General features: G+C 34.3%; 1 protein-coding gene across 1 annotated transcript; it reads right to left on the minus strand.

Annotated features, from left to right (window-relative positions):
* Positions 1-1,421: 1,421 nt before the first annotated feature.
* Positions 1,422-11,895, minus strand: LOC122025428 (F-box protein At-B-like). Its single transcript, XM_042584235.1, has 4 exons — positions 11,615-11,895; positions 4,920-5,125; positions 3,243-3,339; positions 1,422-3,138 (listed from the first exon to the last, which is right to left on the minus strand). The coding sequence occupies exons 1-4, from the start codon at positions 11,798-11,800 to the stop codon at positions 1,780-1,782; spliced, it is 1,848 nt and encodes a 615-aa protein (XP_042440169.1). The 5' UTR covers positions 11,801-11,895; the 3' UTR covers positions 1,422-1,779.
* Between the last annotated feature and the right edge of the window lie 4,948 nt (positions 11,896-16,843).

Here is a 16,843-nt window from a genome sequence, read left to right on the forward strand (position 1 = left end):
TTTAGTAATTTTATTTTACTATTATAAGACTAATAAGCAAGTGACTTGGATAATAATTTTAAAATATAAAAAAATTAATCTTAAGGATGGGTATTTTGAAAATAGAATTAAAAAAATTATAAATGTTAATATTAGTGCAATCTCCTTAATAAAGGAAAAATACTATTAAGTTATCCCTATGGAAAATTATTAATAATTTTAGTTATCTATTTAAAATTATATTATTTAATTTTATTTGATTCAAGTAATAAGTGATTCCTAAGTAATAGATCATGCTTGACAGTTATCAAATGAGGAATATAATTCGGAATGTGATTATCTTGGAAGTTTGAGATTTTATGTGATTCTGGACTTTAATAAAAAAATATATAATTTTTTATCCAAATTTATATAATTAAAATTATACATGATAACTTAAACGAAACATAATATACACTTTAAGGTTAACATTTCAGATTATATCTGTCATTTGTTGACGTGACGGGTATACTCCATTATCTAAGAATTATTCATTATTTAAATTAAATAAGATTAAATAACATAATCTTAATTGATAACTAGGATTATCAATAATGACTGGCAATCAAATACACCATTACAGTCTAAACGAGTCAGATGCCCTTAGACTTTAGGGAAGGTTTGAACCATGGGCTATAATTTTGACTCTCCTCTATCCTCTCTTACCATACGCTCAGACCTTAGGTCACAAGATTATCTATAATAGTATATTCAACTACTCACCTTGGCATTTTGAGGTATGTCCTTGTAAGCTTCTCCCAATAGAAATACCAACTTGTAAGGCGGTAGGGTATCCTTGAGTGTGAACATATCCTTAATACGGTTTGATCATCTTCGGAGATACGTTTGATCAAGTTTGACAAAAGATCATCCTAATTATTGCAAGGCCGTAAGTCGATCAACTTCCGTAGATATATGTTCTGTAGCACACAATGATCAGAGGGATTGTTCCACAAAAATATCTCATCATCTTGAACTCGACGTGCATTGGTTCGTTGCAAAAGCTTCTTTAGCCCCGCCCATAGAGACACTAAAACTTCACCTTCATAAAGATTCTTAAATCCCCTCTTAGATGGAGATTTATTTGTTATGGTCGATTTCCTCCATGAAAATTATACTACAACACGATATTTGTTCCTTGTGGCATCGCAATTTGATGAGGAACAAAGGGAGTACAGAATGAATTCACAAATAAAACCCTATAGAAGGATACACCACAATAAGCAAGTCGGCTACCTCTAACCATGATTTCTTTTCCCGATGATAGAAGATTCTCATACCAGCACTAATCATTCAAAATACATAGACATGATATTTTTTTTTTCCTTGTCAAAATCATTGAGGCGATCTAGATTGATATGCATTAAGAAAATGATCTAAATATCACAGGCAAATCACAGATATGGAATAAACAAGACATCTAGAATTAAGGAATCCTCTAAGACAATTACTTGGCAAAGAAGCCAACAATTACGAACTGCACATGAACTGTTGTACAATAACTTCCTCTGAAAATGTCATCAACTAGTGAAGCTGTAAACTCAGGCATCGAAGGGGAGAGGCAGTGTGGAATAAGAAACATGGTTTAAGCCGCCTGAGATTCCAAAAACCTTACAATACACTCAGAATGAGCTGGTGATGCTTGGACAATTCGCCAACATGATAAAGTTTCAACAAAGGTACAAGTCCGTTGATCAAAAGAAAAAAAAACTGAGCTTCTGAACAAGCAAATTCAAATAATCTAGACGTGAATGAAGTAATTTAGGTAATGACACCGCCTTCATGATGTTGCCAACCATCCTTGCAGCCGATCTCACAACCAATGGCGCAAATGCTTAGACCAGGTTTAGTGCTCAAAAGTTCCTCGGGCGCATCTTTGCCTTCCGAGAAGAACCTTGTTTTCCCTACACCTAACCATCGGAGACCACAAAAGAACGGATGACTGACCATTCTTGACACATTAGCAGACAATCTGCAGCAGTTGAACAAATCAAGCTTTCTGAGTGATCTTTTTCCTCTAGTTCTTTCAGGTGAACCTAATGCGGATAGAGATGCATCGCTGATAAAAAAGCAGTTCCTGATACACAGATTACTGATTTCTGTACAAGCTTCTGCGACAGCAACAATAGCTATATCCGATAAGGACAGGTAAGAAAGATCAAGCGTAACCAAAGTTTTGCGGAGAATACTATCACACAGCATCATAACTATGCCCCTATCTGTGATTCTTTTGCAACCTCTAAGATTCAAAGTCTCTATAGGGGAAGCTCCACCACCAAGTGTGGACAAGCCCTCATCACTAATGTCAACCCCACTGAGATTCAATGTTGTCATCTTGCACAATCTTGATATTGAGTTCAATCCTTCGTCTGCAATGTTTCTGCAGAGCGAGAGGTCCAACACCTGTAAATTTTCACATAAAGAAAAATACTCTAAAATTTCACTGGTTATGTATTTGCCGGATACCAGTCTCACTTCGGTGAGGTTTCCAGTGGGTGCAAAATTATGAAATGTCAAATCTGACAACAAAAGTCCGTTCCAAATTTGCAATCTTTTCAGATTCTTGCAACACTGAAGAATAGAACTGTAGCCTGCATCAGTAACTTTAGCAAACCCTCCCAATCTCAATGATTCAAGTCTTCCACATCCCTCGGCAAGCAAGAGAATACCGACATCATTCACCATTTTAAACTTGGTTAGAGACTTCTTACCCCGTGTGAGAGAGAGACTGATCAACTTTCCAAAAGATCCAAGTAACTCAAGACCTCTGTTAGTCAAGTCATTTTGTAAAGAAGGTCCTTCCCTCGGATTATCTTCAAGGCATAACTCAACCAAATGGTGAAGATTGCTTGTGATATTAAAGACAAGTTCATCTGTTATTTGGCTTACAACAAGAGTTAATGATCGCAGGGAATAAATCATGGGACCTGAAGAAGGCATACTCACACCGGCTAACCATGCATCTGATCCACCAACTCCACGGTTGCAAATAAACTGCTTTGCATGCAAATCTGATATAGGCCGCAGCAGCAAAACTTTTATCGTTTGGGGGATGGTCAATTGGAAGGACCAAAGATTACAAAAGTAATCATGATCAGAATATAATTTTACACTGAAAGACTGCAAAAGATATCACATTTTAGTAACTCACTTATTGTCGTTATATGGGCAACCTGATTACTAATGATCAGGGGAAAAAATTAAACTATTAGTTAAATGTTTACCTCCAAGCATAAGCACCTATCAAGCATCTGTCCTACAGACTTATTGTAGGAAGCAGCTGGTTCATTGTTCACTTGTTTCATCTCCACTGTGAACATTCTGACACAAAAACAGTGATAGATAAATTAAATGTTAAGAGAACAATATAAATGAAGATTTCATAACTGTGATCTAAGTTTACTTTCTCAATGTTCTCTCTTACAATGCCATGTACGAAAAGGAAGGGAATCACGAGTTGAGACTTTTGAGAAGATGTTCAAAGTATATGAACCTTAATAGAGCATTTGATTCATGGAATGAAAATAACAAGAAATACTATTAGTTATTATTCAAGAATGGAGTAGAATATAAATATATATATGCTATTTGGTAGGACAATTTGTTAAAGCTTTCATCCGAATCTAACTACATGTTCCTTCAATCATGATACTCCAACATGTATTGCTTTTCCACACCATTCGTATTTTACTATCTTTCGAGCCAAGTGTAGTAGTCTATAGTGTTTTTATGTCTTTGACTAGCGTTTTTTCTTTGAACTAGCCATCTATCACTTAAAATAATAATACTAATAAATTGAATTAATAAAAAATAGTAGTAAATTACATAAAATTAAGTTAGTTTTGTTTAAATCAAGTTTAAAATATAATTCAAATCAAATTAGGTTAATTCAATTGTACTAATCAATTTTAATTCTAATTATATTAATTTTGAATGTTAAGCAATTTTAATTCTGAACTTTAGTCTAGATATAAATTGACTTTTCAAATGCAGACTTTTTGCCTAGGAAACCATAGGTCTTTTGCTAAAATAAAGTATTAAAATGCGGTTCCAAGTGGTAGTTGGCCCATTACCTAGTGCCATGGCAGTAGACATACACTGAGGTAGGAGCCTAGACAATTAACATTAAAATATATAAGAAAAATATATCAAATTAAAAATAAGTAAAGTTAAATGTATATGTATGACACTATTTTAAGCAATTAAAATAAGTTTAAAAATAATAATAATAAAATAAAATAAAATAAACAAATCATAATTGATAAGCAAGCGCTAAACAGGCAACAACAGTGAAAGATTTTATATTTTACAATTGCTACCAAGAAAATCAGCCAAAAAATGTAAAAAGATTCTAAGCATGCTGAAATTAAATGAATAAAAAACGAAACAATAAATGAGGGGGAAAAAAAGAGAAGAGGGAGATCACACCTAAGGAAGAGAAAGAAGAAAAGATGGCTGAAAAATGATCAAAAACCGTGTAGGCCGCTGACATTGTACAAAATAAGAGAGATGGAAGTCATGTGAGGTGGGAGGCTTGGATAAACAAGGAGTATTTGTGTTTGGTGGGCTAATGAGGAGAATTAGAAATATTTTCTAATATCAAATGAAGTAGCAACTTCTAGATTTTATTTTTTTTCCTTAGACCTGATTGGATTGCTAAAGCAGAATGCTTAGGCTGCCTACGTCATTTTTTAAAAGGTTGTCTATCTCGAAGCACCAAACAACTAGACAAATCGAATTGGTGGGAAATAGATTTTCAAGGACAACTCATCAGAACAAAATAAATTTATGAACCACAAATAACATAAAGTGTAATTTGCATCTTTTTAGTGTTGCTAGGTTGAAAATAGTACTGAAAAATTATTAGAAATATGGAAATTTTTAGGAACATAGATACTTACCTCAATTTCCGGCAACATTTTCCAATTGCAGTGAATATGTAAGAAGAGAACCTTGTACACCTCAACAGAACAAGTTCTCGGATGCTTTCTTTTGCAAAAACCTCAACTGAAGAATCATCAAGCCATCTGCAGTTGAGAATAAGATTTTGGAGGGATTTATTATCAGTAAGGATTCTTCTAAGAGAACAGTTGGTTGGGGAAATGTCCTGCAATAGACACCAACAGTTAGACTGTAACATCAACTTTTGAGTTTAACACCATGCAAAGATTTGACTGTACAGAACAGTCAAATCAGGGTGAATTTGAGTATATCAATCCAAATTTAGATTTACTTTCAGTATGGCTTCTGTGTTCCAATTGTCAACCTAGCCTGTTGACTTTAGTGAACCATCTAAGCCCCCAGGGCGTAGCGCAGACGGTGGGCGCATGACATCTCTGGTGTAATTGTCAAGGGTCGATTCTCAGAAAGTGACGACCTAGGGTATACCCCACCATGCGCCTAACGTCTGTGTATCTACATTTACCTCCCTCCACATCCATGGGGCCGACACTAGGGGGCCTTTAATCTAGCGGAACTACATATTTTTAGTGAGCCATCTAAAGTTCATTTTAGCACATAGAATTTAGTGACATCTCAATTTTATCTGAAACCATCAGACTTCCCTTGATGCAATTTTGTCTAAATTGTTTGACTAAAGTTTATGAGCTAAACTGTCATATTTGAAACTGAGACTCTAGAGAGGCCAAACTAAAATTTCTCAAAGACAATGCCAGTAAACAAGTGATAAGAAAGAAAAGAAAATGGAAAGGGAGAAACAAGCGGGATAGGATGAAAGTCCTATTTTTATAATATAGTATGAAAAAAAACTAATAAATAGCATAAAAGTAAATTATAATAGTAGAGAAGTCAGCATAGAAGAGATCAATCTACATTGGTTCTCTTGTACCCCATAAAAATGGTTATTATCTGAATGGAGTTGGAAACAGGTTTACAACTACATGAGTGATAAGTAGAAGCATCACAATTATTCATCTCTAACATAAATGATTACCTATAATAACCTTGTTTCAGGGAACAAAAACATGTGAAATAAAATCATAGCTGAAAGGTTGGAGTTCAATATAAAACATTACTCGACCTGAAAGTCATATCAATTTGGTAAAGAATAATCTCTATATGTTCAGAAATGAATCAAAGGCTATCGACATGAGCACATTTTGGAACTCATATCATCTATTGCAGTTGTTTCATTTCCTCGTAACTCAGTTTTATTTGTTTTTTCTTCATACTTTTTCTCTGTGATTTTTTTCTTTTTTCCCATTTTTGAATTCACTTAGAAAATGAGGAAGAAATAATTTCTTATACAAAAGAATAGGTACACAACTCTCTTGTTTATCGAGAGAATTTACAATAGAAAGGAAACTAATGGAAAGGAAATTAAATAATAAGGAAACTAATTAAAGCTAATTAAAGCTAATAATTAACAAATGATCCTTTCCTATTTTTCCTGATTTGTATATCTTTGATTTTATTGATGACAAGATTTCCAACACTCCACCTCAAGCTGATTTGTAGATATCTTCCATAGCCAGCTTGCTAGTCAACTTATCGAATTGTTTCTTGTGTAGTCCCTTCGTTAATACATCAGCTAATTGTTCATTTGTTGGAAGATATGTCATGCATATTACTCCAGTGTTGATTTTCTCCTTGATGAAATGTTTATCCACCTCTATATGCTTTGTGTGATCATGAAGAACAGGATTATGAGCTATGGAAATAACAGCTTTGTTGTCACAATAAACCTTTATAGGAGTTAAAAAAAGAAAGCTTCAATTCCTCAAGAATTCTTTTGATCCACATTACCTCACAGATTCCATGGGCAACAGCTCTGAATTCTGCTTTAGCACTACTTCTGGCTATCACATTTTGTTTTTTACTTCGCCACGTAACTAGGTTCCCACCAACAAAGGAACAGTAGCCTGATGTTGATCTCCTATCCATAACACTCCCTGCCCAATCTGCATCTGTGTAGACTTCAACTTGAAGATGTCCATGTTTCTTGAATAATACCTCTTCCTGGAGTTCCTTTCAAATATCTCAATATCCTATAGACGGCCTCGTTCTGCTTCTGGTGAGTGCATGAACTGACTTACCATGCTAACTGCGAAAGCGATATCAGGCCACGTATGAGACAAGTAAATCAATTTTCGTACGAGTCTTTGATAAAGGTCCCTATTCTTTACTTCTTCAGCCCTAGCAGCTTGTAACTTCAAGTTAGGCTCAATTAGAGTCTCAACCATTTTATATCCCAGCAAACCTGTTTCTCTAAGGAGATCAAGAATATATTTTCTTTGATTAACAAATATACCTTCCTTGGACCTTGCAAATTCCATTCCGAGGAAATACTTAAGGGCTCCTAGATCTTTAATTTGAAACTCTTTTGCAAGTCTCCTCTTTAGGTCTGCTAATTTTGTTTCATCATCACCGGTTGAGATAATGTCATCAATGTAAACAATTAAAACAACAACTTTACTCCTTTTTGAATGTTTATAAAATATTATGTGATCTGCTTGACTATGCAAAAAATCATAACTAATAACAGTCTTTCCAAAGCGTTCAAACCATGCTCTTGGTGACTGTTTAAGCCCATATAATGCCTTATTTAATTTGCACACTTTTTCACTGCCAAGTCCCTTCTCAAATCCTAGCGGTAGACTCATGAACACCTTCTCTTCTAGATCACCATTGAGAAATGCGTTTTTAATGTCAAGTTGATGTAGAGGCCAATCTGAATTTGCTGCAAGAGATAACAGAATTCGGATAGAGTTTATCTTAGCAACTGGAGCAAAGGTCTCTTGATAGTCAATCCCATAAGTCTGAGTGAAGCCTTTAGCCACCAGTCTAGCCTTGTACCTTTCAATGCTTCCATCAGCTGTACATTTTATTGTAAACACCCATTTACACCCAACTCGTTTCTTGCCTTTGGGTATATCAACTATCTCCCAAGTGCCACTTCTCCTTAAAGCATTCATCTCTTCCATGATTGCTAAATTCCAACTCGGATCATCCAACGCTTCCTGTATATTTCTTGGAACAAACAAGTGTGAAATCCTAGAAGTGAAAGCTTTATGGTTTTTTGACGGTCTTTGGCAGGAAAGATAATTTGCAATAGGATGATTAGTGCAATTTTGAACACCTTTTCTAATTGCTATAGGAACATCAAGATCGGGAATAGTAGGTGAAGAACTAGACACAGTAAGAGGAATCAAAGCTGAACTTGTGATAGGGTTACCTGAAATTTCGAAGCCAGAGCTCGGTTTTTCAAGCGCGTGTTGTGCAGGCTTGACATTTCCTCAGATGAAATCTCTTCCTAGTATAAACCTAAAGTTCAGAATTCAAATCATGATGATCAGGTTGTAGTATTTCTCCCCCTGATCGAGAGTTTCCAACACTAGGCACTAGAGGTGGGTGATTATTTTCAAGATTGTAGGAAAAAATGATATTGGGAAGTGGGTTAGAAATGTCCAAAAAATTATTTTTTTCTTCACTTGTCGTCTCCTGAAGAGAATTTTTAGAAAAATAGTGTTTTGTTTCTAAAAAGGACACATCCATGCTTACAAAAAAAATTTTTTTAAGGATCGAAACACTTATACCCCTTTTTGTTCGACGAATAACCCAAGAATACACATTTTATAGCACGTGGTTCAAGTTTTGAATGAAATTGACATGGAACATGAACATAGACAGTATATCCAAAAATTTTGACAGACAAATTAGAAAACAATCTAATTTCAGGAAAAAAAATTTTAAGACAATCAAGAGGTGTTTTGTACTCTAACACCTTACTAGGCATCCTATTTATCAAATAAGAGGCTGTTAAAATTGTTTCACCCCATAAATACTTAGAAACATTCATATAAAACATCATGGCACGTGCTACTTCAAGTAAATATTTATTTTTTCGTTCTGCAATGTCATTTTGTTGAGGGGTATCTCGACAAGTGGATTGATGAAAAATACCTTTTTCATTCAAAAAATCACCCAAGTGCTCATTAAAATATTATGTTCCATTATCAGAATGTAAAATACAAATTTTGATTTGAAATTGGTTTTCAATCAGTGTAAAAATTTTTGAACAAATTTCTCACTTCCGATTTTTTATTCATTAGATAAATCCAACATAAACGTGTATGGTCATCAATAAATATTACAAACCATTTTTTTCCAGAAAGAGTAGTGATTTTAGATGGGCCCCAAACATCACTATGAATAAGTAAAAAGGTTTGGAGGTCTGGTAATTTTTTGGTAAATAAGTTGAACGATGAAATTTTGCAAAAAAAATAAGTTTCACAATATAAAGAAGAACAATCAATGCCTTTAAATAATTCTAGAAATAAGATTTTTAGATAAGAAAGCTAGCATGTCATAGTCTATAGTGCCATAGCATTATTTTTTCTCGAACTGAGTTTGAACTAATACTGTTAAGGCTCTAAGCTTTTTTATTACTAACAAGTATTTCATCCAAGTAGTAGAGACCTTCAATCATCCTAGCACGCCCAATCATCATCCCCGAGTTCTGGTCTTGAAATTCACAATGTGATTCAAAAAATATAATACGACAATTAGAATCTTTAGATAGTTTGCTAACAAACAAGAGGTTGTAGGCTAATTTAGGAACATGAAGAACAGAATTGAGATTAAATTGTTCGGTCAGTTTGATAAGTCCTTTGCCTGCAATAGGTGAAAAACTATCATCGGCAATTCTAATTTTCTCATTTCCAGAACAAAGGGAATAAGTATCAAATAGGTGAGAGAAACTAGACATGTGGTCTGTGGCTCCAGAATCTATGATCCACGGAGAGGATTTTAAGCAAGAGAGAGCTTTAGACATGTGGAGAGCTTTAGGATTGCTACTTGTTTGTGCCAAGAAAACACTAGGAATACGAGATGAGGAGTTGGATTTTATCAGCTTCAAGAGTTGATCCATCTGTTCTTTGTTGAAGGGACCTGTGTCGGCTTCATTTGTAGTAGGAATTCCACGATTATTCTCTCCTTGTTTGCTATTTTTCCAGTTGGCAGGTTTGCCATGAATTTTCCAACATGTCTCACGTGTATGGCGAGGCTTGTTGTAGAAATCGCACCAAACCCGAGGCTTATCATCGGACCTGCGCATAGTGGCAGGGATTGTAGTGGTTTCGGACGTGACTTCTGACATCGCTCTGATACCATCTTAGAAAATGAGGAAGAAATAATTTCTTATACAAAAGAATAGGTACACGACTCTCTTGTTTATAGAGAGATTTTACAATAGAAAGGAAACTAATGAAAAGGAAATTAAATAATAAAGAAACTAATTAAAACTAATTAAAGCTAATAATTGACAAATGATCCTTTCCTATTTTTCTTGATTTGTATATCTTTGATTTTAATGATGACAGGATTTCCAACAAATTCCTTTAACATCACATAACAGAAAAATTCTGTTAACCAATTTATTGGTTTAGTGCAAAAAAAAAAAATCCTTCTTAATATCCTTTCTTTTCCAATAAAGGGAAAAGTTCACCTCAATCACTTGGAAATGAAAAGATTAAAAAAAACCATTGACAAGGAAATTCCAAAGCCCCAATTCAAACATTATAAATATTTTAAGAGGTAAAACTTAAAAGGGCTATTTTATGTGAAACGAATTATCGATATGACATGACCTAAGAAGTGTAAAAGAATCATCTACCTATCTCAAAGGATTATTTTCATAGTTCCACATAAAAATGTGTCAACCATAGATGTTAAACATGTATTACGTAAGCATTTTATCTTAGTTAACACTGTACAATAGATTAAAAAAAGTAACATGTATATAACTTAATTCTCAGTAAAAATGTCCAAGTTAAGATTTACAAGTACTACACCCAGCCACCACTCACCAAGACAAAAAAAAATAACAACATAAAAACCTTTATTATTTGAAAAGGTGCAGACACATGTAACAACTAAGATCTTCATTTGATTTAGTACAAAAACCAAATGGGTTTAAATGGAAAAAAAAAACTACTAGTTTCAGTTTTCACTCCACATATGTAAGCTGCATATCACACATTTACAGACCATGTAGACTGCCTGATATTAAATCAACCATATATCCAATGTGGGAGGCAGCCACCTGGTGTGTCTACAAGTGCGCCATTTAGAAAAGGCAAAAAAATGACTAGGATTGAAGGTGCATGAGGTAGTGAGACAAAATTAAACTCTATTTAATCCAAGTGATTCAAAATATATGGAAATCAGTAGTAATGTAGTATTGCATCAAATTCAATGATCGAATAAAATTCATGTAGCCAAACCCAAATGCTTGAGATGAAACTTACAATTTGTGCATTTGTTTTGATTGTAATTATGTATAATGCCTATGAAATAACTCATACATGTACCGTTGAAGAAAATTACTTTCCTGTTTAAATCCATTGCTCCGCCTAGAACATGGAAAACTTGCGCTAGAAACTTGTGCAATGAATCAGAAACTATAAAACATTGATACCAGTATTTTAAAAAGCAAAGATCGTTACTAAAATAATCAAAATTTCGGCCATTAAACTCGATTGCCAGTATTCAGGAGAAGAATTGCTCAAAAACCGTAAAATGGCGACAAGATTCTAACTTTAATAAAGACTACTCAAGGGAGGATCAAGTAACTAACGGACAGATCAAGAGTGGAGAGAACCGAAATCCTTTGGGAGACCGAGGAGTGGAGGGACTTGCAAACGGGAGCCAGAGAACAGAGAGACTCCAGGTCGAGCCTCGCCATGATCTCCAGTAGCAGTGCTTGAGGGAGGGCTTCAGTAAGTTGCCCACCGCCGTTTCCATCTCTCACCATCTTCGCCATCGGAGAGAGAGAGAGCAGAGAACGGCGAGGTGATTAGGTCAACGGCGGCACTCCTCGCAGCGCCCGGACTCGGCCGTCTGCGTAATTGACATCCAAACCCCTGAAACATTATTATTTATGTCGGTGGTAGACTTGTCAACACGGCCAAAATCAAAAGCTTTTAATTTATGAAAAATGATATGCTCAAGTAAAAAATCTCAATGAAAATCTCAAGAATAAACATATAAATTTATGATCCATCATTTTATTTTTTTTTATGGACCCCATGAATTTATGTGTCTATCCTTGAACTTTTTTTTGAGATTTTTTCCTTAAACATATCATTGCTCTTAATTTATTATAACAGGAGCGCTCGTACATTTGCCCTTTCTCCCAATTCGATTGTTAGTCTGGGTTTGGTTAGTTTTCAAATTGGTTCAAGGTTGCGGACTGGGAAGGGAAAAAATTCAATATACTTAGGACATCTTCAATCGTTAAAATTTTAAATGAATTTTTTTTAAATTCTAACATACCATATCAACATTATAAAAACTCATTGAAACATTTCCAATCCTTAAAGTTTTGAGTGAGCTTTTTTTTTTAATTATCTCCACATGTAGTTGCATGCTCCATACATATTATATCAATTTCAATACAAATCTACTATTCTCTCTACAATTAAAAAAACCAGCATACAATTTTTTCATTTAATATCTTTATATAATTTTCATTTGATATTTTAATTAATTATAATCTTTAATTTAATTTATTTATAATTAATAATTAATAAATTAATTAATTTTAAATTTTAAATTTAATATAATTTATCATTTTATTTAATATTTAATTATTTTATAAATTTAATTTAATTATAGTCATTTGTATATTTTTGTAACTTATCTCAAATATATTTATTTTTAAAAGAAAAAAATATAATTTTAATTATTACTAATTATTTATAAACTGAAACATTATAATTAGCTCATCAAATAATTTATTTTTAAATTATTTTAAAAGGATCAATCATGTACATTAATTATTGACTCCACCTTCAAGAGAAAAAGCAAGTTTGAAAACTCAAACCTGTTCTTAAATTAAAAACCCCTAACCTCACCTCCGCAATCATAAAAACTTTTTTAATGAGGTTTTTAGATTTTACAAACCTTTGACAAAGCTTGCATTGGATATGCTCTTAGGGCACGTTTAATTCCAGATTATCACGGATAATCTTGATTATCCATCTAGGATTATCCATAATAACGATGTTTGATTTGAGTTTTTACCTCGAGTTGCCTTGATTTTTCTCGATTCCAGAGGTTAAGTAAAAAAAATTCTAAAATTATCCTCACAACCATCTCACCCGAGCGCAACGTTAACAACAGGCGAAGGGTGGCAGTCAGTGGATGGCAGCAAGCGTCACCGGAGATGGTAGCAGATCGTCGGATGACGGCAGTGAGCGACGGGTGTCGAGCGATGGTTGGCGGGCAGTAACAAACGCTGCCGAAGGTGGCAGTAGATTGTCGGATGGCGACAACAAGCGATGGGTGGCAGTGGTGAACAGTGGGTGACGGGCGACAGTCGATAGGTAGCGATCAGCGAAAGATGGTCGGCGGGCGATTGTCAATGGATCGGAGGATTGGGAGGAAGAAGACCGATTATTTTTAACTTTAGTATTTTAATTAAAATTTTATTAAATTAAACCAATCAACTCTTAACAATATATAGTTGGAATAAACTAAATAAACTTAACTATAGTTGGAATAAACTAAATAAACTTAATCTATAGAACAATGACATTATCCAAAGAAATTCTAAAATAAAAAATATTATCTAATTTTATTTATTTATATATATCACTACTACTACTAATAATAATATTATTATTATTATATATATATATATATATTGAGATTTTAATTTTTAGAAATTAAAATAACAAGGTTTTATTGCATGCTCCTTTTCATTGACGTGGCTGATTGCATGCTCCTTTTACTAATCACATTATAGCAGTCACGATTTCACAGCTTTCATAATGTTCTGGTCTAATCACGTTATAGAAGCTATGATTTCATAATTGTTACAATGTTTTGGTCTAACCACACTGTAACAGCTATGAAATTGTAGCTGCTAAAATGTTATAGATTATTGTCTAACCATGTTGTAATAGCTACGATTTCATAGCTGTTACAATGTTTTGGTCTAACCATGTTATAGATGTTGGTACACGGTGCACTAGAATGGAACTTTAGTTTTAATATTATCAAAAGTTTAAGTTAAGTCGTGTTGTAATCTGATGAACTGACTAACTGTGCAGGATTTTACTCAACCTCATAGCTAGGCAGGGAAGTCTTAGCAGATTGTGAAAGTGGAAATCCAAGTAGGACAAGGACCTGACACTTGGCAGTTGGACTCGATAGGTTTGGAGGACCTGATATTGAGGGAAAGCTCTGGTGAGGCGATCCGATGTTGAGCCGAAGTCAAACATGTTTCGAGAACCTGATGTTTAGCAGACAGGTTGAGATAAGCAACTGGAGTGAAGTACAGGGAGGTCATGTCCTCGGAAGGAACAAAACCTAGGTCTCTAGTCCAACTGAAGAAACCAGGAGGTTTCCAAGTTGAGATTAAGATAGTTCTTACTGTCTTTTCTTACTCATGCAACATTATACTATTGTGCTAACTTTGTGTTGCAAAGATATTTTTATACTATAGAACTAACTCTGTTTTGCAAAAGATAAAGGGTTTGATCAACCGAATAGGAGGTTCAATCGACCAAACATAGCTAATGTGGCAGGGTTCAGATCGCGCAGAGCAAAACTTAGAAATCAGGTGAATCATATGACTGAACCTAGGGAGCAGCCGACCGAACATTAAAAGCCATTAATGACGAAAAAGATCAAATCTCGACGAAGAAGGAAATCAACCAAATCGATCGACCGATCAAGGTGATCAGTCGACCGAACAATAAATGATATTAATAAAGTGACAATCAGATCTCGACAAAGAAGGAATTTTGTGTGATCAGTCGACCGATATGGAGATCGGTCGACCAAAAGGATCAGTCGACCAAAGGCCTTTTCGGTTGACCAAACGTAGCTTATAAAAAGACCTCGACATCCAAGCCAACGACAACAATTCTTATGCAACCTTCTGATCTTCTTCTTCTCTGTTCATGCTGCTACTGCTCTATGCTTTAACTCTGTGTGCAAGCTACAACATCGAAGAGCATTGACAATTCTTCATTATATATCTTCATTGCCGATATATTTACTTAGCTTGCATGGTTCTTTGTAAATCTCATTATACGAATTACCTCTTTTCCAAAGGTTTCGGAAAGAGGAATTTTAATGAATTACTCAATGGTGCGATCAAGGATCATGGGTCTTGGAGTATAAGTCAACATAGGCTCCGAACCAAATAACCATCTGTGTCTTTTGAGTATTTTTTTTTTTTGCTATCTCATTTTCCACTGTTATACTTTGATTCAGTTTTACGAAACGAAAAAGATTTTTAACGAGCGATATTCATCCCTCTCTATCACTATTTCAATCATTCAATTGGTATCAGAGCAAAAGCAAGGAGCTCCGAATTAACTTAACTATTTTTCAAGCATTTTAAAAATCTTTTCTTTTCTTTTTGTTAAAAAGACTTCAATCTTATTTTTGTTATATTATTTTTTTCCTTTATCTCACACTGTTAATCCCAAGACAAAGGTCTTAGAAATCTTCTTTGGTTATTTTCTTTTTTGCAAGAATGCCAAATTCCTACCAAGAGGGCTACAATATTGTTCGTCCTCCACTGTTCATCGGTGAAAATTTCAATTACCGAAAGAAAAGAATAGAATGTTACCTCAAGTCCAATAACGAACTCTGGCTCACAATTCTGAAGGGATACACACTACCCATGGAGAATAGGAACCGCTTGACTCAGAAAAGTGTAATTCCCAAATGATGAAGAAAACACAAGTAAACTACAAAGCTATAAACACCATCCATTGTGGCTTAACCATGAAGGAGCTAAATTGAGTCAGACTATACAAGAACACAAAAGAACTATGGGATCTCCTTGTAAAACTACATGAGGGAACAGACGATTCTAAGGTAACAAAAAGAGATCTTTTACTTAATAATTTAATTAATATAAAAATGTTGCCTGGAGAAATCGCAATTCAACTGCATGCATGACTCAAAGACATCCTCAACGGTCTCTATCTAATCAGACATCAACTGAAAAACCACGACGTTATATAGTATGCTTTAAATGTCTTCCCTCAAAATTCATTGTGGGCATCAATAGTAAATGCCTACAAAGTTTCAAGGGACCTTTCAATTATTAAATTAAACAAACTTTTTTGTGAATTATAATTACATGAACAGTCTAACTTGAGTTAAGTCAATAAAGGAATTGCATTGTATACAGGATTAAGCAAGGAGATGAAATCCCGAACAAAGCTACGGGTGAACATAGTCAAAAGGATATTCAACAAGAAGAAATTCAAAAGGAGTACAAAGAAGATGCCACCTAACTCAAATCAAATCAAATCAGAAATAACTTACTACTGGTACAACAAGAAGGGACACTACAAACATGAATACCCAAATTGGAAAGAGGAGAAGTCCAAGCCCACAAGAAGAAAAAATCTCTCCAAGAGACTTGGGGCGAGTCTTCTTCCAAGGACTCCAACAAGGAAGAACCAAAGCACTCAATCCACCTTGCACTTATGGCAATAAATAAGGATTCCGATTCTGAATACGAGGACGAGTATGAGTCCAAGTCCAACGACAAGTCCGAAAGAAGCCATGGATCTTCATCCATTTCCAAAGGTCCCAATATGGTAACATTTTCTTCTAAATCTAATTTACTTAAAATAGTAAAATACTTGTTTAAAAAAATAACCAAGTCTTAGGAATAAAATAACTTATTACTTAAGAAAATTGACCACCTTAAGAAGCAAGTTAGCTTGAGTCACTCGACTAATCAAGTTCAAGTTTAAATTTCAACTCAAGTTGCAAATCTTGAGGAAGAGAATTCTAACATGAAAAGTCAAGTAGAGCAACTCAAGAAGAC

Source organism: Zingiber officinale, chromosome 9B (genome assembly GCF_018446385.1).
Source record: "Zingiber officinale cultivar Zhangliang chromosome 9B, Zo_v1.1, whole genome shotgun sequence".
Lineage (NCBI taxonomy): Eukaryota > Viridiplantae > Streptophyta > Magnoliopsida > Zingiberales > Zingiberaceae > Zingiber > Zingiber officinale.

Coding starts and splice junctions, on each gene's coding strand:
- LOC122025428 (XM_042584235.1), bottom strand. CDS start 11,800: ATGGCGAAGATGGTGAGAGATGGAAACGGCGGTGGGCAACTTACTGAA. Junction 5,126..11,614: donor TCTCCACTCTTGATCTGTCC/GTTAGTTACTTG, acceptor TGTCTATTGCAG/GACATTTCCCCAACCAACTG. Junction 3,139..3,242: donor ATAGGTGCTTATGCTTGGAG/GTAAACATTTAA, acceptor TATCTTTTGCAG/TCTTTCAGTGTAAAATTATA.